Source organism: Pagrus pagrus (genome assembly GCF_965226575.1).
Source record: "Pagrus pagrus genome assembly, chromosome: 6".
NCBI lineage: Eukaryota > Metazoa > Chordata > Actinopteri > Spariformes > Sparidae > Pagrus > Pagrus pagrus.
The window spans coordinates 33519732-33547288 of NC_140190.1; the positions used below are offsets into that span (position 1 = coordinate 33519732).

Here is a 27557-nt window from a genome sequence, read left to right on the forward strand (position 1 = left end):
TCCGACACTCAACTTCCTTTTTCAATGTTCATTGTACAAGTTGGATAAAGGAACAAGCTGCATTACACGTCTTACAACAATGAAATAGGAAATTGCCCCCAAAATGGGATGTTTCATTATACAACGTAAACAATGGAGATTCATCATATTTCATGCACGGACCCAAGAGCCATCATAGAGTGTGATTAATCTGCGCTACTTTTTTTTACGCATTATTTTTTCTGGAATTAATTAATATAAATGAATGCGTTGTATTGACAGCTCTAACATTTACATTAGAGCTAGATTTTATGATGTTTGAATTTCAGTGGGGTAAGCTCACAAGCTTAAACTTGTGGGATGAGCCGGCAGATCTTACCACAGGGTCTCACCTGAAGAACACATAAGATGGTTGTCTTAAGTACTTTCATCATCCACTTGTGTCCAGCTGTAAGAATGTTTGTTGTCTCTGTCTTTGTCACAGAGGACCAGATCCCTCATGGTTTCCCCACCATAGACATGGGGCCCCAGTTGAAGGTTGTGGAGAGAACGCGTACTGCTACAATGCTATGTGCAGCCAGTGGCAATCCTGACCCACAGATCTACTGGTTCAAAGACTTCCTACCTGTTGACATCAGCAGCAGCAATGGGCGCATAAAACAGCTGCGTTCAGGTAAAGCACTCATCTCAACAATTTCACACACAGGTCTCTGTTCTGTATACTGTGGTACATGTCACTTGGAGCTTGACAATTGTGCAACTAGCTGCACTTTCAGGTGTAAGAATGGCCAACACTTATTTTTCTCTTTCCTATAATTTTAAAATGAAACCAAACATACCAAACATATCGAGTTTACAATGTACAACAGAAGCAGCAAACTCTCACATTTGAGAAGCTGGAACCAATAAAATGTAAAATGCATGTCCCCTTGATAAATTACACAATCAACTGATTATCAACATTGTTGGCATTTTTTTATTGATCAATTAATCAAATGATTGTTTACATTTCTCACAGTAAGGTTTAAAAAAGTGTTTTTACTATTCAAAAAAAGTGTGTGCAAAAAAGCTCTTAGCTGAATGATTCTGTTTTTATGCCTATAAAAAGTATTCATCCATGTGGATGTTTTCCCCTTTTATTGCTTTTATAAATGGAATCATGTTCAATATACAAAAAATATACAAAACAACAAATTTATAAAAAGAAAACAACTCTTTAATGTCTGAAGGTCCAATCACTGGTTAATCAGTATTCCTGACTACAATTACACAATGAAGACAAAATAACACTCCAAGCAACTGCGTGAAAAGGTTTTTGAAAAGTATAAGTCAGGGGATGGATACAAAACATTTCCAAGTCACTGATCATCCCCCGCAGTTCAGTTAAATCCATCATTAAGAAATGGAAGGAATATGGCACATGTGTAAATCTGCCTAGAGCAGGTTGTCCTCACAAACTGAGTGACTGTGCAAGAAGGAGACTAGTAAGGGAGGCAACCAAGACACCTAACACTACTCCGAAGGAGTTAAAAGCTTTAGCAGCTGAGATTGGAGAGACTCTGCATACAACAACTGTTGCCCGGGTCATTCACCAGTCAAAGGTTTATGGGAGAGGGGCAGAGAGAAAGCCATTGTGGAAGAAAGCTCATTAAATCTCTACTAGAGTTCACCCAAAGGCATGTGGGAGCCTCCAAGGTCAACTGAAAGAAGGTTCTTTGGTCTGATGAGACCAAAATGGAGTTTTTTGGCCATCAGACTAGATGCTATGTTTGGCGGTCACCAAACAACACACCAACCCCACCATGGTGGTGGCAGCATCATACTGCGGGGATGCTTCTCTGCAGCAGGCCCTAGAAGGCTTATTAAGGTAGAGGGTAAAAGGAATGCAGCAAAATATAGGGAAATCCTGGAGGACAACCTGATTCAGTGTGCAAGAGACTTGGAAAAAGATTTATTTTCCAGCAAGACAATGACCCAAAGCATACAGCGAAAGCTGAACAGAAATGGTTTAAAAATAACAAGGTGGATGTTCTGGAGTGGCTGAGTCAAAGCCCAGACCTTAAACCAATAGAGAATTTGTGGCTAGACTTGAAAAGGGCTGTTCCTGGGCTATCTATGCACTTAAATAGCGTCACTCATATTAGAAATGACAATTATTACAATAATTCTGAAAGTCTAAGATCTTAAGGTTGATTTTGCTTTTCATTTACAGAAAATAAAACACACAAAAGACTTATAATGGAAATCAATGTTTCTTACCTTGATCATAGATTTCTGTAATTACAGGCACCTGTGTGGGAATATAATATATATATCCCAACAGTGCTTTACATACCACAGACAGTGATGAATGTGAGAGCAGAGGCAGCCATGTGAGCAGCTTTGTGAGCAGGTGGCCAGGAGCCAGAGGAGCAGATAGGGCATCTTTCTCTATGAAACAGCAACATACAACAACGCTGCATGTTTTCTGGCTGAAAAACCAAGCTCAGCAAGTGAGTTGCCTTTTCTCTTACATTCTGTGAGAAAATAGAAATGTTTGTTTCTTGTCAACAATTGTAAGCACCTACAGCACATTGAGACAGCTTGACAGGGTCAACCTTTCTTGCCAGCCCTTGCATCAAGAGTAAGAAGCAGATTTACCATCACTGAGGGCCTGGGGGCCATCCTGTAGCTGTTCATCTCATCTCAACACAGGCAGAGAGGAAAGGCTGAGAGACGGCCTCCAGGATATAATTGGCTTTGAAGTCCACTCTGAGGATTTTCCCAAGTCACGGTTTGGGCTTAGGTAAGGACAAATATGCCATGTATTATTAACCAAGCAGCATGGTAATTTGTTTCAATTTAGTTCATAGGGCCCCATCTTCGCATACAGTCCCACAGCAGCCAAGCAGAGATGGCTGTTCTCCTGTGCCAAACAAGGCATGTGAAAGTGTGGAAAGTCTGTTCTCCACAACTATTCAATTTATTTGGTTCAATAGAAATCATTATATCTTGGATATTGGATATATGGGTGATCCATTAAGAAACACTAATAGCATACTTTTTCAATTGAGACCTTTGCTTTCTTTTGGTAAAGAAAAAAGTGCCCTCTTTCTTCTGTAAGGCTTCCTCCTCCAGAGCTCAACTTCAGTAATTACAAAAAAGCTTTTCAGTCGAAGAATAATCTGACCCAGTGCAGCTGATTCTGTGACTGCTTCTGATCCAGTCAAAGAATTGTAAGTGCTACAGAACACCCTCCCCCTGGTAAACAATGCTGGATTGAAACATCAAGTTCCTGATTCAGCAGCTTGGACATAGCCCTAACTGTGTCTTCGCACTTGTCACAACACCCATCACTGAAAGCTAGTCATTATCAAGATATGCAATTTTTTGCAATTAAAGAAAGCACAAAACTCCAGTCACCAATGTGTGGACAAAGCTTGATTAAAGATTGCTCCATCTGAATTATTTCGAAGTTAGCTACTAAGGGGGTACCCAAGTTATTAAAAAGAAAGGTCAAATTGAAGTGGCAAAGGCACAGATATTCTGACTTTTATTTACTATTATGGGTCAGGCTCATAAATATTAGTCCTGAACTGTTCAATACAAGATGTTGGAACTATGTGGCTATGAAGTCACATTACTCTAACACTGTAATTAGTGCACTATAAAGCTGTTGACTAGAGCTTTAACTGAACTGCTGGCTCTTATAGCTGATTATGTTCTGCTGTGCCAAAAATGTAGCCAACTGAAACCCAATGACGGCAAAGGGCAAAGTACTCGATCATACAACTCCTATAATGCAAACAATGAAGATATTCCTTTAGGGGACTCAGCCAGTGCTCTGAGTGCATATTGTTTTCTAATAATTTGTGTATTTAACCTCATCTGTGTGCATGGAATGTCAGATTTTGACAACAAGTGTGAGGACCCAAATGCAAACCACTCAGGAGGCAGGCAGAATAAGGATCAAAAGGTGGGCTTTATTTAACAAAAGCTGAATAATCCAAACACGAAGACTCCAAAAACCAAGAAGTGCAAAGATGCACAAAAATGCAGAGACCAAAAACAAAAGCTAAACAAGGTACAACCAAATGCAAAGTACAAACCAGTAAAACACGACGCACAGAGAAACAGAAACATACCACGGGGTGACACAGGAAGATACAAGGCAACAGGTAAATCACACAGGATGGACTGAAAAGGACATCAGGGAGCACAAAGACTATATACACACAAGAGCTGATAAACAAACAAGACACAGTTGAAAACATGAAAAAGGGGCAGGTAATCAGAGAACCACCAACTGAAACATGACATGGGAGATGATATTCTGCCTTGTAAGACCATCTGGGTGGCTTTATGAGAGGTTTCTGTTGGAAAACCTTTTGGAAAGGCAGGTCTTTAGAATATATAGTATTAAAATACTCAATACTGCAGTAACTGAAATGTTGCATTGGCCAAGTGGACAACGTATACCATTTTTCCACCAGCACTTTAGGTCGCGCCAAGTCAAACTGAGTGGTCAAGTCGCTCCCGCATTAAACCTGAAAGAAAGATGTTTTTAAAAATCTGTGTTCAGCTCTCAGCACTTTAGTAGCTTCTAGCTGAATCTCTTTAGTTTCTCTCGTTCTGTTTGTACTTTCTAACATCTGCTGTGGTTTACTGTTTCGTTGTATTTGCTTTCAGCTTTTTCAGAAGTCGTGTTAAGTTACTGCTGGTAAAAAAACATTTCGGGAATGCTACTTCATAATAAAAGCTTTTAAAATACTAAATAACAGGGAGCTGTTATTGTGAAGAAGTCATAGGAAATAACTGTTCACAGTGATTCTGCAATGGTACAGCGGGGATAGGGACAAGTGCATCACTAGTTTAAGACACACCTTCAAACAGGTAGCCCAGTTGTGTTGCAAATCCCTGCTGCACCGGGCCGAGTCAAAATGAGTAGAACCAGGCTGGCAGATGTAATGGAAAAACGACAGTAGATTACTTTTAGAGTCGGCCACAGTTCACGCCCGGCGTGGAAGGACAATTTTCGGTCACAGTTTGGTTTGTTTTCACTCTGTGTGTTGCAGGATGTAAGGCGCTGCCCCCAGGCAAAATACTAGTTTTAGCGAGTGCCATTCCTTTAGACCATTCCTGTATGGTTAAAGGCCACGTCTTCCAGGCCCCTGAGTTTATAACGCAGGCTTTCTGTTAAAAATGCTTAGTCTAGAAAACGAAGCCTAGAAAATTACTGACTATGATCACTACAACATCATTAGGGTTATTTTCACTGATTTGACAAAGCTCCTCTAGTGCTACAAAAGACATTAAAGGGTTTTCACACACTTAGTAGTACTCCATGGTGAGAGTGATGTATAGAATTAATGGAGGTCCCCTTTAAAAGCCAGTCAGACTTCCTTGTGATGGAATTTTGGTTTGTTCTGCGTTCAAAGGGCAAAGTGGACAAAGCCGGATGCAACCATTGCATCTAAAACCAGTTTGATACGGCAACTCACTGCAAGTTGCTATTATCTTCTCTACCAAAATATACTCCAAATCCATTACTACATCCTTTTTGGATTGACACCATGGAATAAAAACCTGTCAATCCAGATTTTGTGAAAATATGATGAAATCCTATTATTTTTCACAATAATACTCCAAAACCTGTCATGACACCCTGATTTCATGGAGTTCTTTTAGCTGTAGGATAGCTGTGGGTGAAGTCATGGCAGGTCTCAGTATTGACCAGTCCGGCCCTCTGAAAGCTGCTGATGTCTCCTTCATCAGATCCCTGGGGCCACACAGCTTCTAGGGCTCCCCTTCTCACCACCTATCTGACTCTTCTTTGTGTTCCCATCAACAGTGGCTTGGTTTGCTATCCAGATGGTTGCATCTGCATATTAACCAACCCTCTCTCTACCACTTGCTGCATATGATCTCATATGCCCAAATGGTGCCAGTTACTAATGATGACTTACACCAGGGATATTAAGCATAAAGGAGGAAATGCTTCTACTGTGTTTTTAAAATGAGGATTACTAGGGCTGAAGGTTACAAATTAAATGTATTATCATTTTTACAACACAAGGGTTTAAAAAAGAAACTAGGTTTGAGTCCTTTGTGCTACATTAACAAAAAAAAAAAATCTATTTTATAAAATGGAGTGTTGATGATGAATTGAGGATTCTATCTGCCTGGGGAATGAAACTGATCTGTAGTCTGGCGGTAAGGCAGCAGATACTTCTGTATCTTTTTGCAGATGGCAGCAGGGTGAACAGACTGTGGCTGGGGTGATTGTTGTCTTTAAGTATCTGTTGGGCTAGGTGCAGACATCTCACTTCACCAATATGATTGATGGCCAGTGGATGGGTACCAATTATGTGCTGGCTTGTTTTAAACACCTGCTGCAGAGCCTTCCTGTCCTGGGCCATGCATGACCCATGCCAGTTTGTGATGTTTCCAGTCAGGATGCTTTCTATTGCTCCTCTGTAAAAGTTGACCAAAATCTATAGACCATACTCTTTAATGAATTCATTAATTAACTTATGTAGACAGGGGTGTGTGTCTTTGCCCCTTTTTTCTAAAATCAACAATAAGCTACTTGGTTATGCTGATGTTGAGCAGATTCTACAATTCTGCAAGATTGTTGATTTCCTCCTAAAAGGAACTCTAATCATTGTTTGTAATGCAGCCCATATAGCAATAGAGTTATTTTGATGTCTGGGAGTGCAGTCATGGGAGTACGGTCTGAACATGAGGGGGCTGAGCACTAATGTAGAGGAGGTGTGACGGCAAATCCGTTCTCACTGTGGTCTATTTGTGAGGAAATCCAATATCCAATCACAGAGTGTTGTAATCTTGGTTATCTCCTCCCATCAATTGAGTTGTTTAGGTAAGTGTTTTGTCTATTCTGTATTCCTATTTCAAAACGTTATTTTAATAATTTCCTCAATGTTAAAGTTCCCATGAAGATCAAATCTATGTTTAAGTGTTTTAATCAAATATGTCTTGCTCTTTAACTTACCTTTATGCTGGTATCAAGCCCAACAATGATAAAAAAAAAAATATTTTGTAGGTATTTTCAATCAAATTTTTGATTTTGTTTTCAAGTTTCCCTGAAAATGCTTAAAAGTTAATGGCTCCTCCTGCACTCAGGGTATTATACTAATTTTATGTCCAAAAAATGCTTTCTATACTCTTTAGGATACCACCATGGATTAATAAAAAGAAGGACGCCACCAGAGTGGAGTGTATCTGGGGACTGGACTTAGTGTATTTCTGTATGAAAACACAACTTAATAACTTCAATAAAAACACAATATTTTTTCAACTTTTTTCACTGATTTGGTTGAAAACGGATCATATTTTGTGAAGAAAATATTTTCTGGTTTTCCCTCTGCTGTCCTCAGCTGCTCTGGATGGACAGCTTTACTTATTTTGTCAAGTAACTGCTAATGAGGTTTGTGAGTAGTACCAGATGATTTATGGAATTTCCTGGTGGACACATAGCGGTGGCTTTGTTGCTAAAGTAAGTGCTAACCTAAATGAGGCTAAATGTAGCTGTCATCCATGGAGATTCTGTATTCCTACAACTTTCCTTTAGCCAAGACAAGTGATGTACAAATCAGTGATGTTATCATAATGTAAAGTCTATGAGCTGAGAGGTAACTTGTAGGTGGGGCCAGTCGAAGAAACTCTATGGCACATATTCAGCGGCCAGCATGACCAGAAAGTAAAGTCAGACACTGGAAAACTTTTTGGTGTATGTGCCAGAAGAGCATTTCTCACTCATCTGAATGGGCACTATCTTTGAGTCAACTATCTAATTCTTTTATGGGTAGTAAGCTCAGTTTGGCATGTAGCTTAGTCAGTGGCCCTATTTGCTGACTCAGTCCCGGAGGTGCCAGTAGCCAAACTGGCTTGAAAACCACCACAGACGGTTCCCTGTCATTTTGGGTTTAAACCAAAACAGGCTTGTTGTTGGTGAATGAAGGGTTAAGTGCCTTAAGGTGCTGTCAGGGAAAAAAAGCAGGTGTGGGGAATAAGGAGCTTGCATACATTACTGAAACAATTTTGAGCTTATGGGAAAAATAACAAAAGCTTGACACAGGAAAAGCAAGAATTGTTCCCAAGAATATATTTTTCACAGCTGTCATTTATGAAATTGGTTTCAGATGAAAATTTTGGCTTTATAAACATAAATTATACCCAACATATTTATGGATACGCTTTATTGACAGGGTGAGAATAGCAGTCGCTCCAATCTCTGCTCTTTTTACTCTCTTTGCCCTCCTGCCATTCTTGTCTTTCTCTGTCTCTGTCTACTTTTTCTCAATCTTCTCTTTATACTAATATCTTTATCTCTAATCTTATTTGCATTCAAATTACCTCACCAGGTGGTACACCAATCAGAGGTAAGAATGCTAGGTACAGAAAATGTCTTATCATTTTCATCTCCTCCTCACTGCTCCCTTTCCTCCATTTCCTCCCTCCTCCTCCTCCTGTCACCTCATTGTCCCCCCATTTCCAGCTCTCTGTCCTTTTCACTTGCTTAGATACTTTCTCTGCCTTCACCACATAGCCATTCAAAAGTGTGTATGGTCTTGGAAGAGACAAAAACAAGAGGCAGATTCACATCTGCCAGTGACAATGTTCTTAAATAAAGTCACTGATGACAACACATCACTATTTTAACATTTCATTGTAAGGTATCAGGGGATAATCACCACTCTCATGTACTGAAAAGCATGTGTTACATATTCATGTTACATTTGCTACTGACAGTGTTGTGCACGTTCATTGGATGTACACGTTTTTGGTGAACAGTGAACTAAACATATCCGTTTGCAGCTAGAACATAAACAGAAAAAAAACCCCTGTTGAACCTGAGTGTTGTTAACTCGCAGGACACTACATTTGAACTCTGCTCATGCACTGTTTTCCAAGACCACGCATTAATGTATTATAGACCTGAATACTAGGGTACAGCTCAGCCTTACTTAATTGTAGCACAAAATTCCCCTGCAACCTAAAAGCATTTTCCCCATAGGGCACCATTACAAAAGAGAGGTCTCTAAAACTGTTGACAGGACACCTTGAACTGAAAACAAGGTTGTTAATGACTCTATAATGAATTTTTGATTGAAAGTTGCTCCTCCATCTCTGCGCAGGGTGCCTGCACCAGACCAGGGATGTGGGTGCACACACTTTATTTCAACTGCCAATTCTGTTCTTTTTCTTAAGCGACTACAAACCAATCCCATAATGCATTCCAGTATTGTTTTCTGAAATATGTACATTTTTTACATTTCTTATTGTCCACTGCAAAACTGCATGATGTATGTCACATTCACAGCCAATATATAATATTCCATAGTCACTCAAAATGCATTCATGCTTTCTATCTCAAACCTAACCTCTCTACTGACTATTAAATGTTAGTATAAATGCTTTGAAATTGTTGGAATGAATGAATTTTAATCAAGGTATCAGGCAAGTTACAGCTTACATTTTACCTGGTCCCCCCCTCAAACTAAAACTCTCAACGAAAACTTAAGAGCACATAAATACATCATTGGAGGTTAGGGTTAGGAAACAAGAATATTGCAAATGTGTATTACGTATTATGTGCTCCTTATTTAATTTAAGTTGAGGTCTAGGCTACTTTATACAAATCAGGGCATCCGTCATGACTTGCTTGCATCTGGATTCGCCCAAAAAGCTTTAAAAACTAACCTCTGGTGATCTTAAAGGAAGACTGATTCAGCAACTGCATGGATCATTTCTCACCTAAAATGTTTTCAGAAACACATTTCGGTGAACTATTTTTGGAACATAAGATAAAGTAGCCACACGGTGGTCCCGCCTGGGAGTGGACAGCTAATGAGTGGTGTTAGTCCAATCAGGTAAGGCCAGGACATGTTTGCAGAGTTGTTATCTTGGGTGTTATCTTTCTTGATTAAGCGCTAATGTTGGAAAGCAGCACAACTCCATGCATCCAAAAACACCCCTGTAGACATGTACCAGCCACACAACCCGCGCAAGCAGCACTACTCACTGCTTGATTCCACTGGGCACGTCCCTGAGTGTGCAATTTGGTTTTGTTCCATTCTCACACTGGGACCGTTCTGGAAGCAGAGCATCAGCACCTCTCTCTTTCTCTCTCTCTCTGAATGTGGGTAAACAAACGCACAATACCATCATTACCAAAGACAAACTCCTTGTAAAAAGATAGGGCTGGCAGCAGCAGCACCAAGGCAGCAACGCTGTCTGTGTGGACATCACATGCATGTGAGCCACAGCAGTTGAGCAGTGTCATGCACAGGTGGAGGAAGGCAGGGCTATTTACCGTTCAAGCTCCTGCAGGCGGTGGAGAGCAGCTGTTTCACATGATAATGTTATGTTACTCTCCTAACATTATCATTGACAAAGTAACCCCCAGATTCCACTGGGCCTGTCTGCACCGCAATACTGCCACCAGAGCTGATTTCAGCCATTCTAGACAATGCACATGTTTCCACTGGCTTCGCCATGGCATGTTTCACCGGTGTTCTAGAAGAAGCTCTCCACTCTGCTCCGCAGAAAATACAGACAAGAGTACTTTTGAAGGAAGTGGAGTGCAAACGCGTCAAGCTGAATGGAGCAGATCAGACAGCAGTATAGTGCAATCTGGTAAATTTTCAATATTAAGTACCCTGTTCAGGATCTACAGCACAACAACATCAGAAATATTAACAAGAAAAACTTAAAACTGACAAATAATAAAACTATTATTTGCATAGCCTACTGAACCACAGTAGAAGCACAGAAATCAAGATAAAATGACAAAATAAACACAATCTGAGTCAAGTCAACAATATCAGGCGGGCAGGACACTCTGCTTCTGAAATGCTCCCAGTGGGATATGAAGCACTTGTAGGGCAGAACAAAACAGCGTCACACATGTCAGGTAACAGAGATGTGCCCAGTGGAATTGAGGGGTTAGTCTGACACCAAAGCAAGTATTACGCAAATATAACTTGACTATGTCTTAGGTAATCATGAGCAAACCTAATAATATTTGATCATGACCATAAATTTTTAGATCGCCTATATTATAAGATGACAAATAATCAACATAAAAGGAAATATTCATCCTGACCGCTTTTCCTACATAGAAGGAAACCATTTCAGAATTGGGTTAATTCAAGCAAGGATATGGACAGCTAAGTGTGTGTAGGACTAGTGTGTATCTGAAACAGATTACACTAAAAAACTGTGTGTGTGTGTGTGTGTGTGTGTGTGTGTGTGTGTGTGAGTGTGTGTGTTGTTTGTGTAGTGCAGACCTGAACTGTGACATTTTGGCCTTTCTCCCCAGGAGCTCTTCAGATTGAGAACAGCGAGGAGTCAGACCAGGGCAAGTATGAGTGCGTGGCAGTCAACAGCGCCGGGACTCGCTACTCGGCTCCGGCTAACCTTTATGTTCGAGGTAAGATATCTCTTGACCCTGATGACCTCTCACCACTGCATTTAGGTCACTGCCTCCAACAGCAAGGTCTTCTCTCTTCACCTCCTCTGCACCAGTGCTCAGCCTCCCCACTGTTAACAGTGGAGCTGATTCCCTGGATTCAACTGCCATCAAAGTTAAACCTGTCTGGTCTCTGCTCACACTGTCATTTCCTGCTCTCTATCTCCCTTTCTGTCTCGTCTTTGTCTTCTGGGTGGTGATTCATGCATTTTGCTCCAATGCCCTGTTGTTAGTTTACCTGACCCACCTCACGGTGATGGGGTGGTTATTTTGATTGTCAGGGGTGAAAGAGATGTTGGCTGCGGCTCTGCCTCTTTGTTTTGGGGAGGTAGAGGTTTACGTGTGGAGTCTTGCATCAAGAGAAGCTGACACCTTCGCAGTTGTATGTCCCATGTAGGACAAGACAAGCAGGAAATTCCTCCAAAAGCGGGTTCCAGCTGGATGGATATGCTGCAACAAAAGGCAACTAGGTGAAAGCAAGCCTCAGGGCTCATTATAAGTAGGCCTTGTCAACAAACAACTCACTTAGTCTCAACCAATATCAGAATTTCACACGCATTTTTCTCTCGTTAATCTGCCATTGCCATTCATAGTGCTCTTTCATGTAATTGGCTTTCAAAGCTTCTGCCTGCTAAATAAAGTTACTTCCTAATTTTTAGTGCTGCTTTATCAGCTATACCACTTCATACCTTAAGAGGCGACAGAGGCCTGGTTCTATTGCCCACTTGCTTGGCTCTGGTTCTTTTTTTTTACAATATCTTTTTATTGAGAGTTTTTTGTTTTTTGATGGGGTTATACATTAAGTTTCAAAGAGAAAAAAAAGTGACAGAACAAGTTCAGGACAAGGAGTATCTTATACAGCTGTCATTCCCCAAACATTCTCAATCTCATATCCACCCACCCCCCACCTCCCCACAGAGCAAAAAAAAAGAAAACAGAGACAAAAAAGACAATCGGTTAAGTAAATACTAGGGCCGGGACTCGATTAAAAAAATTAATCTAATTAATTAGAGGCTTTGTAATTAATTAATCGAAATTAATCGCATTTTTAATCGCATATAAATATTTGACCTGAGAACAGTGAGAAGCAATTTTTTTCATATAGGTTTTAGTATACCATTGAATGACTGAATAAAAAAAAAGAAAGAAAAAAAAAATGTTCCTTTGTAATATTTACATTTTTGGGGATACTGAATTTTAGGTCTTCATTGAATGTTAGCCATAATTATTACTATTAAAATAAACTGAATAAATAAAGACATGGGATGTTTCATTCGGTGTGTAATGGACATATATATATAATGTATTAGTTTCACTTTTTGCATTGAATTAGTGACATAGGCCTTAATAAACTCTCCCATGACATTCTAATGCACCTGTACATCAGAAACAATAGGAGTGATAGGTACAGTAGGATATGCAATAATTAACTACTGCATACATCTTGACAGCTCTACTTTACACTGTTGATTTGTATAATCCCAACAAACATGTCCAGTGATTTTCAGCTTTCTGTGTTTACATTTGTCTGTTCTGATGATACAAGTCAGCGGTCCTGAAATGTGTGTTTCTCTTCTATAAAACACATTCTACATCGCGGAGGCAACGTCTTTCCACTAAGGGCTTCCTTCACCTTTGAAACGGGGCAGAGCTCCATGGGAAACACCTGCCTGACACAGCAACGTAGGGAACCGTGCACGTCCGTGGCGCACAGCTCCACGGACATGCACGGGGGGAAAAACGGTGTTGCCGTCGCACGAATGCACGCGGCTACGCGCCGCTTTGGGTTGTGAGCGCGCATGTCGCACATCTACATTGGAAGCTAATAGGTAGGCTATTATCAGTATAATCAGAGGCAACCATGAATGAGTTCGCCTCAGTTTCAAGTGATTGTCACTGTCAGCCTGTTAACTTTACTGACCCGAGCTGAGACGCTCCCCAAGTGTCGGCGGCTTTTTAACTCGTTAAAAAATTGTGCTCCAGTATAATCGGTACGCCTGAAACTCATCCAGTGAGAAACGTTCCGCGGTGCAAATATAAGTGCGATTAAAATGCGTTAATTTTTTTAACGCGTTAATTTTTGTGTAATTACTTAATCTTAATTAACGCGTTAAAGTCCCGGCCCTAGTAAATACACAATAAAATTAAAGCTGCAAGCAGCGATGAACGGGCCCTCGCAGTCCACGCGTGTCGGGGCGTGCAGCTGTCGCAGCGTGCTGCTGTCGCTACATGCTGCTGTCGGGGCTTGCTCATGCAACAACTTCCGTTGAGGAGTCAAAAGTGAAGGCAGTCAAATCAAATCAAATCAAATCAAATTTTATTTGTATAGCCCAAATTCACAAATCACAGTTTGCCCCAGAGGGCTTTACAATCTGTACAGAGACGACACCCTCTGTCCTTCGACCCTCGATTCGAGTGAGGAAAAACTTGCCCCAAAAAAAATGCCCTTTTAACAGGGAAAAAAAAAATGCGGAAGAAACCTCAGGGAAAGCCACAGAGGAGGGATCCCTCTCCTAGGATGGACAGACGTGCAATAGATGTCGAATGTACAGAGCAAATCAACGAGATCACAATGTATTCAATTATAAGCGATGGTTGACAGGAGTGAAAGTACATAAAGATGTATTACAGCAATAATAATGAAATGCACATGGAAATGTGATTACTAGTGATAACAGTAGTAGTGATTAATGGTAAGGATGGTATGTAGTAATGCATTACAATAATAGTAGTGGAACGTATGTAACAGAGATGTGACTAATATTAGCGACAGTAGTGGTCGGTGTCAGGCAGGGTCATGGCAGTAGGCGCATCCACGATCCGGCAGGGCCATAGCAGTAGGCGCATCCACGATCAGGCAGGGCCATAACAGTAGGCGCATCCACGATCAGGCAGGGCCGTAGCAGTGGGCGCATCCACGATCAGGCAGGGCCATAGCAGTGGGCGCATCCACGATCCACGACCTGGGCGCGGCCAGGATCCATGGGAGCCTGTAGGACTAGAAAGCACAAGGACTCCGGGGAAGAAGTAAGTCAGTGACATGCAGAGATGGGGCATGTATACAGGCATAATGTATACAGATGGAGAGGAGAGGGGAGGAGAGAGAAGCTCAGTGTGTCATTGTCCCCCGGACTAGGCCTATAGCAGCATAACTAAGAGCTGGTCCAGGACAGGCCTGGGCCTGTCCTGGCCCAGCCCTAACTATAAGCTCTATTGAAGAGGAAGGTCTTAAGTCTACTCTTAAAGGTAGAGAGGGTGTCCGCCTCCCGGACCAAAACAGGAAGATGGTTCCACAGAAGAGGAGCTTGATAGCTGAAGGCTCTGGCTCCCATTCTACTTTTGGAGACTTTAGGAACTACAAGTAATCCTGCGTTCTGGGAGCGTAATGCTCTAGTTGGGTGATAGGATAGTATGAGCTCCTGGAGATATGATGGTGCCTGACCATTAACAGCTTTGTAAGTGAGGAGAAGGATTTTAAACTCATGGATGCATGGACTAGCTTTTCTGCGTCTTTTTGAGACAGGATGGGCCTGATTTTTGCAATGTTACGTAGATGAAAAAATGCAGACCTTGAAATTTGTTTTATGTGGGAGTTGAAGGACATATCTTGATCAAAGATAACTCCCAGATTCCTGACGGTGGTGCTGGAGGCCAAGTTAATGCCATCCAAACTCGCTATATCATTAGATAATGCATCTCTAAGGTGTTTAGGACCAAGTACTATAACTTCGGTTTTATCTGAGTTTAACAGCAGAAAATTGCAGGTCATCCAAGTCTTAATGTCCTTGAGACATGTATGGAGTTTAGTAAGCTGATTAGTTTCATTTGGCTTTATTGATAGGTATAACTGTGTATCATCTGCATAACAATGAAAGTTTATGGAGTGTTTCCGAATTATATTTCCTAGAGGGAGCATATATAAGGTGAATAGTATGGGTCCAAGCACGGAGCCTTGAGGAACACCATGACTAACCTTGGTATACAGGGATGACTCATCATTAACATGTACAAACTGAAATCGATCCGGTAAATAGGACTTAAACCAGTTTAATGCGGGTCCTTTAATGCCAATTAAGTTCCAGTCTCTGTAGTAGAATGTGATGATCAATGGTATCAAATGCAGCACTAAGATCTAGTAAGACCAGGACAGAGATAAGTCCTTTGTCAGAAGCGATTAGGAGGTCATTTGTAACTTTCACCAGTGCCGTCTCTGTGCTATAATGTGCTCTAAAACCTGATTGAAAATCCTCATATAAACTATTTTTATGAAGAAAGTCACATAGCTGGTTGGCGACTGCTTTTTCAAGGATCTTGGAGAGGAAAGGGAGGTTGGATATAGGTCTATAGTTGGCTAAAGCTTCTGGATCAAGATTAGGCTTTTTAAGGAGCGGTCTAATTACAGCTAGTTTAAAGGATTGTGGTACGTATCCTGTTAATAGAGACAGGTTGATCATTTCTAGTAGAGATGTGCTAATTAAAGGTAAAGTTTCTTTCAGCAACCTAGTTGGGATGGGGTCTAGGAGACAAGTTGTTGGTCTAGATGAAGAAACCATCGAAGTTAGTTGGTGGAGGTCGATGGGAGAGAGGCAGTCTAAATATAAGTCAGAATTTACAACTGTTTCTGAGGTTCCTGTGTTTAAAGATACAATAGTGCCAGTTGAGGGCAAGCGATGATGGATTTTGTCTCTAATAGTTAAAATTTTATCATTAAAGAAGCTCATGAAGTCATTACTACTGAGCGTTGTAGGAATACATGGTTCAGTAGAGCTGTGACTTTCTGTCAGCCTGGCTACAGTGCTGAAAAGAAACCTGGTGTTGTTTTTGCTTTCCTCTATTAATGACGAGTAATAGCTTGCTCTGGCATTGCGGAGGGCCTTCCTATATATTTTAAGGCTATCTTTCCAGGCTAAGCGGGATTCTTCCAAGTTGGTGGAACGCCATTTCAGTCAGTCAAGCTGTTGTTTCGTCATTTAGCAATAAAAGCGCCCCCTATTGGCCGCTTTGCAACAAATTTTTCACAAACCGTCATCGGGTCATGGAACACAATGAAAAAAACTAGTGTTAATAGGATTGTATTTCATCAAGATATGGAACACTGCCTGTTTGACCACAATGTGCAGGAAATTGTTGTTTCATATTTTGGCCGTTCTTTGGACTATCATAAATCTTTTAATAACTTTTTGTCAGGAGGGTCCACAGATGCTGTGTGCAAAGTTTGGTGCAAATTGGAGAAATTGGGTGGGAGGAGTTGGAAAAAGTAGATTTGCGACATTCCGGAATTTGCAAATGGAAATGTACTGCAAAAGTGGGCGTGGCCTACATCACACAATTCAGCTGAATGCAGGGAACACATAGATATAAGGTTTAACAATGTGTACCATGTTATGTGGGAGTTATTAGGCAAAAACGGTTTTGTGTTGATAATAGCGCCACCTGCTGGTCATTTTTGGTGTGTCAGTTACAGAGGCCAGTCTATACCACCCCAATCAGTTTCATATCCATAAGTGTTATGGTGTGGGCACAGTGTGAAATATAAAATGAAAGTGCCACCAGAGCGCCACCTAGTGTCGGATTGGTAAGACCTTCGTCAGCTATCCTCAGGAGGGCATTGGCAATGAGTGTACCAAGTTTTATGTTAATCCGACAAAGCGATGGGAGATATAAATTACTTCATTTGAAAGAGCGCCACCTTGTGGTCATCGGGCAAAATTTTGCACAGAGGCCTGGGGAAGTATTATCCTGAGTTTCATGTCATTGGGACAAACCAATGTGGAGATATGCAACACTTCCTGTTTGGAGCGAAATCTGCAGGAAGTTGTTTTTTAATAAGTCGAGTATTGTTTGGGATATCAAAATTCTTTTAATAACTTTTTGTCAGGAGGGTCCACAGATGCTGTGTGCAAAGTTTGGTGCAAATCGGTGAAATTGCCTGGGAGGAGTTCGAAAAAGTAGGTTTGCGACTTTTTGCGACCTAGTGAAAACAAACAGTAGGCGGAAGTGGGCCTGGCCATATCTAGAGATTCAGCACAATTCCCTGAAGGCGTGGATATAAGGTTTTTGAATGTGCGACAAAGTATGTGGGAGTTATTAGGCAAAACGCATTGTCCTTGATAATAGTGCCACCTAGTGGTGAAATTTCACAACTACAACAGATTATAAAATTTTTCGGCAGGTGTGACATATATTCCAAGTTTAGTGCGTTTTGGGGTATGTTCAGACAGTGAAAAATGCGATCATTTGGGACAAAGAAAAATAAAAATAACAACAAAAAAAAAATTATAAACATTGCAAAAACAAAAGGCTCTTGTAAATAAATACCTTTAAAAAAAAAAAAAAAGGCTCTGGTTCTGTTGTAAAGTGGTGAAGTACTGCCCCTTCTGGTGTGCCCCATGGGACCTTGTTTTGTAAAAAAAAACTGAGTCAGTTAAAATAAGTCATAAAAGTAATTGTACAGTATTCAAAATAAAGCGCTGTACCTTCACAGCAACTAAACCCCTTATAACAAGGTTTCAGCTCAAAACACAGAGCATAAGAGACGATCTTGCCTTTCCTCACCACTCTGATCAACTCCTCCCTCACTTCAGGCCGTATTCCAGCTCCTTTCAAGACAGCTACAGTAAAGCCACTCCTAAAGAAACCCACCCTTGACTCGACTGACATCCGAAACTACAGACGTGCTGTCTATAACCAACTGTCCTCCTACCTTTCAGGCTATCATTGCTAGTGTCATTAGTGTCACATACAGTGGTCATCCATTTCTTAGAGTGGTCATGCTATGGAGGTGCTGCTTCATAGCCAGTACTGACAGAAGGAATGATCACAGCGATTAATAATGTTTTTGTAGTACCTGTATGTGATATATGAGTGCTACTTTAAGACAGACTTGAACAAATTCCAAACAAAGACATTTGTTTTGCCAAAAATTGGTAAAAATCTGTCACACAAGAGGGAAATGATGATCTCATACTGCAGAAGTAATTCTGTTTTTCCTCTGTGTTTTTCTCGCATGTACAGGTAGACTATTTAGTATCAACAAAGTCATCTGTGGCCTAGGATGACGGTTAGGGCGTAGCGCTTATAAGCCTATGTCACCATGAAAGATGTCCCCTTATATCTTCTCGCCGGTGATCTTTGAATGCAGGTTGAATCTAAAAGAAGAGAGAAAAAAAATAATCAACATTTTTCGCTGGGAGCCCAACAACCTAATGGAGCTACAGTTTCGTCCTCCAAAGACTGTTATTAAATAAGCACTGCTACACTACAATAGTGTTTTTCTGCTAACATTAGCTGCCCGACTGTTGTTTACAGTGTTACTATCAGCACATTACAGATAGCCTGCCTCAGGCCTCTTGTCAGCTCTAAGGCTAAATTAAGTGGATGGCAAGATGGCAAAGTGTTTGTTAGTTTATCACACAAGTTACCCCTTGAGATGAGCCCTTTTTTAAGGTGTCCTTTGCCACTGTTGTCCCTACTGTGTGTTTGCGTTGGCTGTGACTGGCAAGCTTGTGGTAATGGTGGCTGTTACCTTTTTCTGGTAGTACCAGTAGTTGGTTGTATAGGTTGGTTGGATGAAACATGACGGCTCTCGGACGGCTCTCTCAGGCGCTGCTGCGGTCTTCTCTGACCCAGAGCCGGCGTCAGCTTTCTGCTGCTGCTCACGGACATGGCGAGCAGGCGGACCAGATGGCCCCAGCAGCTGAAATCTCGGAGCTGAAGTCGGAACTCTGGTCCATTGAGCGACTCATTGAGGATCTTCTTCAGAGGCAGTCGGCGCTGTGTTCCCAGCTGGCTCGCCTGGAACCACCTGATCACCAGTGACACCCTTCCTTGGCTCCTCGTCCTGAATTGGTCGGCGTTCCCCGTCCGAGCTCCTCTTTTCCATGGACCTCTGTTGTAAGGGGCACAGGAAAGCCCTGTTTCCCCCTTTTCGACCCACACAGCAACGACATCCCACTCTCCAATTTCTTCTCTCCCCTGGCGTCGCTTCCCTCTGAGCCAGTCTCTCCACCGGCGGCCCGCAGCGCGACCCGGCAACGAAAGCGCCACGCTCCCTGCAGCGGCACTTTGTTGCCGGACTCACCGTCCTCCTCATCCTCCTCATCGCTCTCTCCAGGTCATAAATGGCCTCGGATGTCACTCCAGCACAACTCCATTTCTGCCTCAATTCCTTCATCTTCCTCACAGCAGCCACCTGCTGCCTCACCTGCTGCTCCTGCTCCTGCCCCGCCCCCTTCTTCCTCGTCTGGTGTGTCGGACCTGGCCCGTCTGCCCCCGTGACTCCCTTGTCCGTTTTTTAACCCTTCCTGGCGCTGTCACTTACTGTCTCTCAGGCGGTAAAACTGCGGATTTTATTGAACTGATCCCGGCCCTGCTCGATATCCATCCTTCTGTTCACACAGTGATATCACACTCAGGGTGTAACGATGTTATGGCAAGGCAATCCTCACAGCTGCACTATGATCTTGAATCGCTAGTTTCCACGGTTGAAAGTCTGGGTAAAACGTGTGTCCTCTCTGGTCCCATCCCCGTCATTTCCAAAAACTCGATTTAGCCGTCTTTTCAGCCTTCATAACTGGATGAAAAATTTCACCACAGCCACTGGTTCCGGTTTCATTAGCAATTTTGATTCTTTTTGGACCAGACGTGATCTTTTCAAGCACAACGGTCTTCATCTAAATAGACATGGCCTAAAGATTCTGCTGCGCAATTACATAGAATTCATTGCCTTCGGCCAAAATTGATATTTTTCACAGCAGGTCCCCACCCAGCATCCTGACTTTCCAGCTATCCTGGTGTTACATGTACTGTCTCACACATCCCTGTCAGGATATCTAGGAGACAATGTGTACAGCCGTCACAGCCTGGTTGGAAGAGAAGGGGACTGCGCCAGGAGCGCAGTGCGTGTGCGGCCAATCTGCGCGCACTGGGCCACGCTGCTCCGCCAGCTGATGCAGAGATAAAAATCAAATTGGCTCTTCTAAATGCTCGTTCACTTTCTAACAAGTCATTTATTCTCCATGATCTGTATGTCTCCTGTGACCTGGACTTAATGTTTCTGAGTGAAACGTGGCTACGTGAAGGTGATTCTGTGCCCCTGATTGAACTCTGCCCTCCTGATAGCAGCTTTTTCAGCTCCCCTAGACTGTGCGGGAGAGGTGGAGGGATTGCTTCGCTTTTTAAAAGACACTTTTAAGTGTAAACTGATTTTTGACCACCCTTTATACTCCAGTTTTGAATTGCAACTCTTTACTATCAATAAACCTTTTACTGTTTTAACTGCAGTTATCTATCGTCCACCAAAATATAGTGAAAACTTCATTTCTGATTTTGCAGACTTTTTATCTAGATTCACTATTCACTATGAAAGGATACTGATCGTCGGTGATTTTAACATTCACATTTGTTGTGAGGACAAGCCACTAGCTAAAGATTTTATTAATGTCCTTGAGTCCTTTAATCTTACACAATCAGTCTCCCAGCCAACACATCAGCGTGGTCATGTGTTAGATCTGGTTTTAAGCTATGACCCTGTCAATCAGTGAAATCCGTGTGTTATCAGTTTCGGATCACTCTGTGATTTTATTTGAAATACTGGCTCCAAATCAAGTTAGCCTAGGAAAAACATCAGTTACTACAAGGACATCCCGCTACATAGGTCCAAAAGGTGTAAATGAACTAATTGCGAGATAACCAAAGGTGATGGATGATGTTTTCGATCAGGCATTTACATTAGACTCTCTTACTGAATCTTTCAACGATACTATAAAAGGTTTGCTGGATTTGGTGGCCCCGGCAAGGACAAAAAAGTGTCCACAGAAAATTTGTATGCCCTGGCTAAATGACAGTTTAATATCCCTTAGAAAGAATACCAGAAAATTGGAACGCCAGTGGCGTCATTCCAAGCTCGAATTACATTATCGAATGTGGCACGAAAGTCTCACCTCTTTCCAAGCTAGTATGTCTGCGTCAAAGGCAACATATTATTCAGATCTGATCACAAATAATAAGCAAAATCCAAGACTTCTATTTGACACGGTTGCTAGGCTCACACAGTGTCAACAGTCAATCAGCTGCACTGATCTTTCAGCAAGTGATTTTATTAAGTACTTTAAAGAGAAAGTAGACAACATTAGAAATAAGATACCTCAGTCTTCTGTAAATGATTCTTGTTGTTGTTACCACCTTTCCCATTTCTGAAGGACAGGCTTTTTCTGTTTTTGAGCTCACCACCTTGCCCGACTTGACCAAAGTAGTCATGGCCGCAACATGTACAACATGCTCTTTGGACCCCCTACCAGCATGGGTAGTTAAGGAGTTATGGTCAACTTTAGGTTCTTATGTATTAACTATAATGAATTTATCTCTCTCCACTGGAATTTTTGCTTGTTTTAAAGCTGCTGTGGTTAAACCCCTGCTCAAGAAACCAAATCTTGATCTAAACTCTGTGGCAAATTATAGACCTGTGTCTAACCTGTCTTTTTTATCTAAAATCCTTGAGAAAATTGTCTCTTTTCAACTCATGAAATCACTTAGCGATTTATTCGAGCCTTTGCAGTCTGCTTTTCGGGTTAATCATTCCACAGAAACAGCACTTACTAAGGTGACAAATGACCTATTATTGGCCGCTGACTCAAATTTAACTTCTGTTCTGGTGTTATTGGACCTGAGCTCGGCATTTGACACAGTGGATCATAGCATACTTCTGGATAGGCTTAAAACCCATTTTGGTATTTCGGGTCATGTGCTCAAGTGGTTGGGCTCCTACCTGACAGGTAGATCTCAATGTGTTGCTTATAACAATAAATTTTCAGAGTCTTTTCCTGTTAGGCATGGAGTCCCACAGGGTTCTGTTTTAGGCCCACTATTATTTTCATTGTACTTGGCACCACTGGGTCAGATTTTACATTCTTTTGGAGTATCATTTCATTTTTATGCTGATGATCTACACATTTTCCTGCCTGTGACAACTGTAAATTTAGCAGATGTAAACAAGCTTAACACTTGCTTGGCTGCCGTGAGGGATTGGTTGTCATCTAACTTCCTATTACTAAACTCTGCAAAAACCGAAATGATTCTTATTGGACCACCTACATCTAACCATCAGCTTGATCAGCTCTCCCTGTCTCTTGATGATTATGTTATTCGCAGTAAGGATAGTGTAAAAAACCTTGGTGTCTGCCACTCTGCTTCTACACATGGCTGATATGTTAATTAAAAAAATACTGCAGGTGTCAAAAATAAAAAAATGTTTTGCAAGAAGCATCCTCCACTATACCAACAGAGCCGTAGCCAAAATAGTCAGATAATGAAGTATTTGATTTGTTATTTCTGCTTCTGTTACTTTAACTTTTAACCTCCCCAGGTGTGCTGGTGGCGTATGTTTCCATCATCATCTTACTGTGTATCTGCTGAGCAAACACTGCGACATGCCATATGTTGCTAGAGTGTGTATGTGACCTTTTTGTTCTCTATATTTCTCTTCTATTTCTCTTTTTTAAGCTTTTCATCTCCTTTTGTTTTGGTGGTATTTGGAACCCCATTCCACAATCCTTTATCATGTGTCAGTCATACGCAGACTGTATGTTTCTGTTTAACTCTCAAATGCTTATCCTTGTATCTACATATGAAAGCAGCTATTTTTTTCATTGTTAAATGTGCTTTACTTTGTTGAAGATGTGAGAGAATATTTTAGGTTTTCTCTATTGTGTATGTGAGAGGGTGTTTGTGAATGTTGCTCATATACAAGACTTTACTTGGAGCAGAAAGCAGCTTAGTCCACTTAGTCATGATATGAAATGAACACACTGTAGTTGGCTTCAGCACTCCATCATAGGACTTCTCCACAATAATTTGACTGTTTGAAGGCTAACTGATGACAAAGTAGTTTACATCATAGAATATGAGCAATTATAACAAAAAAAAATTTGTTAGCTAGTTTTTCAAAATAAAAGCCCCAGGCAGTAGCTGAATCTTAATAGGGGACTCATGAGGCTCTTTCAGAAAAAAAGATTTTAGCCTTTTATATTAAAAAAGCCCCAAAGAATAACTGTATCTTAACAGGAAGCTCAGCTTTTTTAAAAAATAAAAGCCCCAAATAGTCTCTGTGATGCTTCCCATTATTGCACACTTGATCAAAATAGGCTACACCCTCAGACAAGACGCACCTGATTGGAGTCTGCTCCCAACTTTCAAACTGGACAAATATAAAAAAAGTTGTTTTTTTTAAACTCGACAATGGTTAGTTTTGATAGGTTTTCCCTGAGTTTCTGGCTGCCGCACATCACACTGGACACCACTCATTTGCATAAAGTAGCCAGATTTCAACCTCATGCAATGAATCGGAAGTGTGGACACACACCATTGGTTGCTTATTCCCCCTTTCCTTCTGCAAACTTCATGCACTTTTTTCAAAATCCCTATTGCTATATGAAACAACAGCAACCTCTGAGCTATTAGCCTAGAACTAAACTGTTCACTAATGATGAAAACATTAAAAAAGTTAGCAGCTGTTACCCTTTCTTTTGTAGGGATTTAGCCATTTTAATGCCAGGGCCTGCCTCCCCACATGCAAACCAGGTTTCCCTGTCTATATTTTGCATGGGCACTGTCGCAGCATCCTGTCCTCAGGAAAAATAAATGTACATTTACATTTACATTTAGGACATTAAGCATGTACTTATTGTAAGTCGCTTTTGTCCAAAGTACAATAAGTACATTTGTCACAAGAAAGAAACCACAACATATCACCATTGATAAAGTAAGAATGAAAAATAGAAACAGTTTTCAAGCCCTCGTCTGATCATAGTAGCAGCTATTTATCTAGGATACCTTAAGTACATTAAGTGCTATGATTTAACCCTTCTGCCCTCCTCAAATGTATGTCTGGACACCTTTGTGTCTTTGTGTTTATCTTTGGCTGTGAAAGCAGCCAGGTGCATAAACACACTAACAGTTGTTTTTGCTTTGTTTTTGAGTACAGTAAAGGCAGGAGGCCATGTTTTTACTCAAGCACCTCTTCAAAGACACATGAAACACATCCCTCAAAAGATGCCATTTTTTCACCCCTGAAATGATCAGTGTGTGCTTACAGATTCAAACACACACTGCTGGAAATGAACCACACACACACACACACACACACACACACACACACACACACAAAAAACACTCTTGGGGCCCCCTGGTAGTCACACGGCTCCATAATATAACTGGCAAAATTTCATGCCTCGGCCTACAATGGGAAAATGGTTGAATCTGGTGGAATACAGTAAAAATGTCAAATATCACTACTTTTCTTCAAAATGAAATGCTGACATTAGATAATGCATGGTTTTATACTGTAATGGCAGTGAGATTAAAAAATGTGGTTTGAATGGAAGTCAATGAGGCATTTTTGGCCACGAAGGTGTCCTGTCACTGTCACTACATAAAAAATACTGATGCAATCAAATCAATTTTGCTCCTAATCTTTGACATATCCAAGGCTCTAATCACCACCAAAGCCCCATCTCCCTACTATTTATAAAATGGAAAATAATTCATTTTTTGTGTTTTTTTGTAACAAAAAATGAAATAATTCAAATAATTAAACTGGCATTTACAGGGTTAAAATCCTGAAAATGATTGAATATTTGGTAGTTTTGAATAAGTGGGAAGTTGTTTAAGTGATTTATGAAAAAAAAAAGGTAGAAAAAAGTATTGATGTATGATGATTTTATAACAGTTTTTCTGTGCGTGTACATTTTTGCCAGGAAGGTGTCCAGGGGGTGCAAAATGCATAAATAGGGTATTAAAGACATGTGAGAGTAAAAGACATTGGATTTCAAAAATTTTACTAAAAAGAAAAGTTCTTGCAAAAACTCATGCCATAAGCTGTAACACAGCCAAAATGATCGCCCGAGGGAACAAGGGTTAAGTGCTAAGGGTAAGAACATACAAGTGCATATACTTGCTTGGAGTCGAGGTGAAGTCTGAACAAGGGAGTCTTGAGTCGGAAGATGGCGAGTGACTCTGCTGTCCTGACATTGGTCGGGAGTTCGTTCCACCACCATGGCGCCAGAACAGAGAAGAGTCGTGACTTCGCTGAGCTACCTTTGTTTTCTCTGGCCAGCTGATGTAGTGGAGCGAAGTGCTCACGCTGGGGCGTGTGGTTTGACAAGTGTTTGGAGGTAGATGGAAATGAAAATTGGGGAGAGAGAGGGAGAGCAGAACACACAACAGAGGCACACGTAACACCCCCACCCTAAAATAGTGAATGGGGGAGCGCTGCAAATATCATTCACGCCTTACAGATCATGACATCGTGACCATTAATATGCCGTATCACGATGTTAAAAGACATGAAAAAAAGCTCAGTGCATTAACCTCTGATTTGTGTTGTGCATCTGATTTATAAACACTAGAGGATTGTGGTCAGTGTAAATGATAATTGGAGAACTAGCAGAGCCGACGTAAACCTCAAAGTGCTTGAGGGCCAAAACAAGCACGAGAGCCTCCTTTTTGATCGTGGAATACACACGCTGATGGTGATTAAAGTTCCTGGAGAAATATGAGACGGGGTGCTCCACGCACTCCATTATCTCCATCCTGGAGAAGGACAGCACCCGCCCCCGCATCACTGGCATCAACAGCTAGCTTAAACGGACGGTCAAATGCAGGCGCCACCAGGACCGGCACATGCGTCAACAAAGCCTTCACACAGTCAAACACCTGCTGGCAACTTTCAGATCAGTGGAAACGTATCTTGGAACTTAACAGATCGGTAAGCGGGCCGCAACAGCAGAAAAGTTCCTACAGAAGCTTCTGTAGTTCCCCCGCCATCCCTAAAAAACGATGCAGCTCATGACAGGCACCAGGTGCAGGGAACAACAGAATGGCCTCAACTTTTGAATGCACCGGCTTGACCTGTCCTTGACCCACAACTTTCCCCAAATACTCCACAGTAGCTCAACCAAATTCACACTTTGCCAAATTGAGCGTGAGATTGGCATCACGCAGTCTCCCGAACACTGCACGAAGCTGCTGAATATGGTCATGCCACGTCGCGGCCAAATTCAACATAAGTGAGGCAGTCAGTTTTCTTGGACCGGCGAAACTTTTGGCGATATGCCTCGGGCACCAATTCATTTGCCCTTAGCATAGCACGGGTGACAAAGATGTATAGGCATCTTGAGCCTTGCCACGAAATACACTCTGCAAAAGCAATGGCCAAGCGGTCTTAGGCCACTTTAACGTGTTTGAGACTAGCTCAAACAAAGTAAAATATTTATCGACATCCCTTTCATTAAAGGGAGGAACCAAACGAATGCACCTGTTCATGTCAAATTCATCTGACTGAGACCCCACAGGTGACGAGGAGGAGGATTCCTTCAATTCCAGGTCCTTCAAACGAACCTGTCTGTCAACCTTAAAGCTTGCGTGCTTGCGATTCAAAGTCAAGCTCCTTCTCCTTTTAGCCAAGCGACGCATCTCAAGCTCCAACTCCTTCAGATGGAGGTGTACCCCTGGGTCTTCCATCCCCGCGGGTGAACTCACTGCGACAACACCGGGGTCACAAGGCAAAACCCCCTTATCAATCAAAGCAGTCACCAATTCGGATTTAACCACCTTCTTCTTTGCCTGTTTAGGCACAGCGATACCAAAATGATCGGTGCCAACAAACAAATGCTCCTTTGTGCAGGGATGCAATTTATCCAGGCTAGGTTGCTCCATAAAATCATCAAGATCAAACTCCATCCTTAAGAGCAAAAGGGCACCACACCCGACCAACCGATCACCAAAAAAAAGAATCCCCTGCTAAGTCAGGAAGAAGAACGGGCCGGCAAAAAAACCAAAAAACGCCCGAAAATATGGCACAGCACACACACAAACTAGATGAGCAGCAGCAGCACAAAAAGCAATGGCATCCACAAACGTGCACAAAAACACACCAAAAAGTAGACCATGTGAGGTAACAGCAAACAATATAAAGTATCAAGGCAACCTTCCCCCTTTGTCAAAACACGCTACAATTAACACCGGGAGAGGAAAAAACAACCATGACACAGTTTTACGACACAAGCAACTGCGTCAAAGACAACAATTCGCAGCCACACGCTGAGGCAAA

At 41.6% G+C, this 27557-nt stretch overlaps 1 protein-coding gene across 12 annotated transcripts in view; it reads left to right on the forward strand.

Moving 5' to 3' along the window:
• ptprfa (protein tyrosine phosphatase receptor type Fa) overlaps window positions 1-27557 on the forward strand; it is a 541915-nt gene that overhangs the window by 137510 nt on the left and 376848 nt on the right. For 8 of the 12 annotated variants that reach the window (XM_084354897.1, XM_084354905.1, XM_084354902.1 and 5 more), the window contains exons 5-7: window positions 464-652; window positions 8343-8360; window positions 11303-11413. In XM_084354897.1, coding sequence (XP_084211023.1) covers window positions 464-652; window positions 8343-8360; window positions 11303-11413 — 318 coding nt within the window. The remainder of the gene's footprint in view (window positions 1-463; window positions 653-8342; window positions 8361-11302; window positions 11414-27557) is intronic. The other 4 variants (XM_084354903.1, XM_084354904.1, XM_084354900.1 and 1 more) reach the window with 2 other exon arrangements.